Below are 3,929 nucleotides of genomic sequence, written 5' to 3'. Positions count from 1 at the left end.
GAGAAAAGTAATTAATATCTACGTAGATTCTATAGACATAAGAAAAATAACCAACGTTTACTCTTATGCGCTGATGCTGTGTGTGTGTGTGTGTGTGTGTGTTTCTCCAGTGTCCTCCTCCAGTCTCCACCTTCTCAGCCTCTCCACAGCTCGGGAAGGCGAGGCTGGCGTGCCGTTGCTGAGACTGAAACACACCAACGTGCGCGCGCAAAATTGCATCACATGACAGCAACCAAAGCAACACAAACATAACATTAGCAACACTGGGACGCTGAGAGAAGACAAGACGCAGCACGAGACAGTGGGAATGAGAAGAGCTAGGGAGGAGGAAAATTGTACTGCATGAGAGAGTGAGAGAAAGAGAAAAGTGAAGAGAGGAGAAAAGTGTCATATCAGTGAGAATATATAAATTAAAAAGAGGCGCGCATTTCTCCATCCACTGCTAATTATTATACAGGTAAGTACATGTTGGTTTCTTGAAGATGACATGAAGCAAGCAGGTAGTTAAATAAATTAGTTAGTTTAGTAAGATAGGTAAATCATGGAGAAATACGACAATGTGTATACTTAAAAGTGAAATCCGCCCCCCAGAAATTATCTTATTTGTCGTGTTATCATTATCTTGGCATGTCAGTGAGTGCCACAGAGTGTTCTGACTACTGCACCTGCATGTAATTACTGGTCGATGTGCATATGTTAGTACAGGTAAGATGATCTATTAAATGGTGTAATTGTAAAGTGGTGTAATCATTAACTCGTGAATATATTTTCGGAACGCCGCATCCTTTTAAAAAATTCTAAAGTTATCATTTGTTTTTTGTTATTCCTGGTATTATTGTGGTGAGTAACATGACCTGTGACATTGTGTAATTTGCAGAACACCACAGCCTTTTTAAATTCTAGATGAAGGTAACTTTTATTCTTGGTATTATTTTCATAACACTATCTTCCACCACTGAATTGTTACCACACCATCCATCAGTAAAGTTTGTGGGGCGATTTGGAATGCAGGATTTTTTATTATTATTATTTATTATTATTATTATTATTATTATTATTATTATTATTATTATTATTATTATTACTCCTGGTGATATATTTAAACTGTTACCTATCATTGTGGTGGCATCAGTAAGGTTTAAGGTGCAATTTTTTTTAAATGTAGCATCTTTTTTTAATATTCTAGAATCTAGACTAAGCTCACATTATTATTATTCCTGTTGATATAATATATGAATTGTTACCAGTGTCATTGTGTTGCCATCAGTAAGGCTTGTGGTGCAATGTATGGAATGCAGCATCGTTCTAAAATTTCCTACACAAAGTTCAGATTCTTATTATTCCTGGCATTATAATATTAAGCAGCATTTTCTTCCAGGCAGTAAACTATTAACTGTGTCACTAATTTATGCGGTTTAACTTTCAGAATGCTGTATTGTTTTAATTCCTACATAAAATTCACATTATTATCCCAGGTTATTGTGGTAAGCAGCACCAGCATCCCCCCCGGTGGTCAATTGTTACCTACTTCATTGCCTTTATCTTGTCTTGCTGAGTATTTTGACTTGGAATTGGTTGGCAGTATTTATTCATTATTTATTTATTTATTATTATTATTATTTTTTTTTTAAGGGGTAGATGGCACCAGTAGTGGCTCCTTGTGTATTCTATTGCTGCCCGTCTCCAGGATAAGCTTGAGTGACCTGGTGAAAGTGAGTTTTAGGCTGGGGAAGGTGAAAATAGGAGAAATTTGGGCAGTCTTAAAAGTTTAAGGAGAAAATACTGCTTTTGGGAAAATTAAAAATAGTCAACAAACAAGAATATCTGCCCCTATACCTCACTACACTACCTTAACCTTTAGATGTAAAAAACCTTGCTAATTGTGGGTGGTAAGCTGTGTACCTTGTCCTAACTACCAAATTTTTTTAAGGGGAAACAGCCTTGGTATATGTAGATTATTATTTTCACTTATATTTTTTCATGTTTTTTTATTTTCATGAATATAAAAAAAAAAAAAAGAGAGGTAAAAAATCCATTAAACTGCCATTCTCTTTAAAAGATTCATAGTGCGTTTAGTTCACCATTATTATTTTTCAAGGGCACCACACATCAAGACAGTGCTGTGGTGATGAGTGTGAGTCTGGTGCGCGTTGAGGCTCCTGATGCTGATGGCAGTGGGCAGGGCACGCTGCTTGGTGACCTTGGCAACCCTGGTGTTCAGGTGACCCTCCCCTTGGTCCTCGGCAGGGGTTCGCTTCTCAAGGTGGGTCATTATTAGTGTGTGTGTGTGTGTGTGTGTGTGTGTGTGTGTGTGTGTGTGTGTTGAAGGGTACAAAGAATGAGATAGAAATATTTGCCAATTACTATTTCTAAGTTAAAAGTTGTATAGTTTCTGTAGATTGTTATTATTGTCATATTTTTTGTGTGCTTTTTTTCATAAAGAATGTTAAGAAAAAATAGAAAGATAGAAGTGAAAAATCCATTAAACTGTCATTCTCTTTCAAAATTCCATAGTTTGTTTAATCACTATCATTATTATTGTTTTTCTTTATTTGTGTGTGTATGTGTATGTATATATATGTGTGTTGTATATGTATGTGTGTTTACTCATCTACTTTCCTCAATATCCATTCTTCCCTTCTTTGCAAGCACACCATAAACACACTAACTGTATAACTGCACTGTATATCCTTGCCGAAACCTTCACTAATGCTCAAAACATTGGATTATTCTTGTACATGCAACCCAGTATCTCAAATCACTAAAGACCTTAATAATATACAGTAGCTTATGCATACTAACTGAAGTGTAAATATTCATGAGAGTTATCCAGTCAGCTGATCACTATTGTCACTTTTCTTCCTTGCTGTCTGGTCATTTCTCTTATAATTTGTGTTTTTGATATGTCTTGCTACTTGCTCCCTCTCCCTCCCCCTCCCCTGGCCATCATCCCACTACTGTCTCCCTCCTTTGTCATTTTCTCTTATTGCTGCTTCTTATCACATCGCCTAACACGCACACACTTAATTACAACATACAAGTTAATGAATGTGCAGGTAGAAATAGACAGACAACATTTACCATTACAGGGACAGAGAGAGGCTGGATATCTGAGAGGAGAAGAAAGTTGAGAAAGGGAGGTGTTTAAATATAAAAGTATTGCTTGTCTCATAGAAATGTAGATATGTGAATGGACTAAAAGAGGAGTGAAACAGGCAATGAGTGTACATCAACTAAAGGAAGGACTGCACAGTTATGGATGAAGAGATTGGAACAAGCACTTCAGCCCTGGCCCTGTATACTACAGCTAGATAAGCACACACACACACACACACACACACACACACACACACACACACACACACACACACACACACACACACACACACACACACACACACACACACACACACACACACACACACACACACACACACACATTCCCTAACTCCTTCCATATCCCCTCCCAGCTTGTCCCACCCCTCCCTTCCCCCCATCCAACCCTCCCTGCTCACACCCTGCCCCTCTCCCTCTCCCGCTCCAGTGTGGGGACAAGAAGGTGTCACGCCGCCATGCATACCTGGACTGGGAAGACAACGGGGTGCTGCTCACAGCGGTATGTTTGACTGCTTTGGGTTAGGTTAGGTTAAGAAAAATTAGGTTAGGTTAAGATAAATTACGTTGGTTTTCAATTATATTCAGTTAGTATTGACTTATGTTATCCCTTTGAATGTCACTGATGATGAAAATGTAGATTCTATGTTAAGCTATCACTAGAATCATGAAAACACTCTTGAAAACCGCCTTTACTTCTACTAGATCCTGTTAAACTATCACTAGGGCCATGAAAACACCCTTGAAAACCCCCATTACATCTACTATACCCTTAAACTATTACTGGACCCTTGAAAACCCCCATTACTTCCACA

The 3,929-nt window shown here is 38.1% G+C and overlaps 1 protein-coding gene across 1 annotated transcript in view; it reads left to right on the top strand.

Annotated features, from left to right (window-relative positions):
• Positions 1-84: 84 nt before the first annotated feature.
• LOC135091421 (hepatoma-derived growth factor-related protein 2-like) overlaps positions 85-3,929 on the top strand; it is a 12,671-nt gene continuing 8,826 nt past the window's right edge. The window contains exons 1-3 of the mRNA XM_063989062.1: positions 85-457; positions 2,099-2,263; positions 3,545-3,616. Of these exons, the coding sequence (XP_063845132.1) occupies positions 2,129-2,263; positions 3,545-3,616 (207 nt within the window). The 5' untranslated portion in view covers positions 85-457; positions 2,099-2,128. The remainder of the gene's footprint in view (positions 458-2,098; positions 2,264-3,544; positions 3,617-3,929) is intronic.

Source organism: Scylla paramamosain, chromosome 37 (assembly GCF_035594125.1).
Source record: "Scylla paramamosain isolate STU-SP2022 chromosome 37, ASM3559412v1, whole genome shotgun sequence".
In the NCBI taxonomy this organism is placed as follows: Eukaryota; Metazoa; Arthropoda; class Malacostraca; order Decapoda; family Portunidae; genus Scylla; species Scylla paramamosain.
The sequence above is the reverse complement of the archived record's forward strand: the minus strand, read 5'-3'. Positions and strand labels throughout refer to the sequence as shown.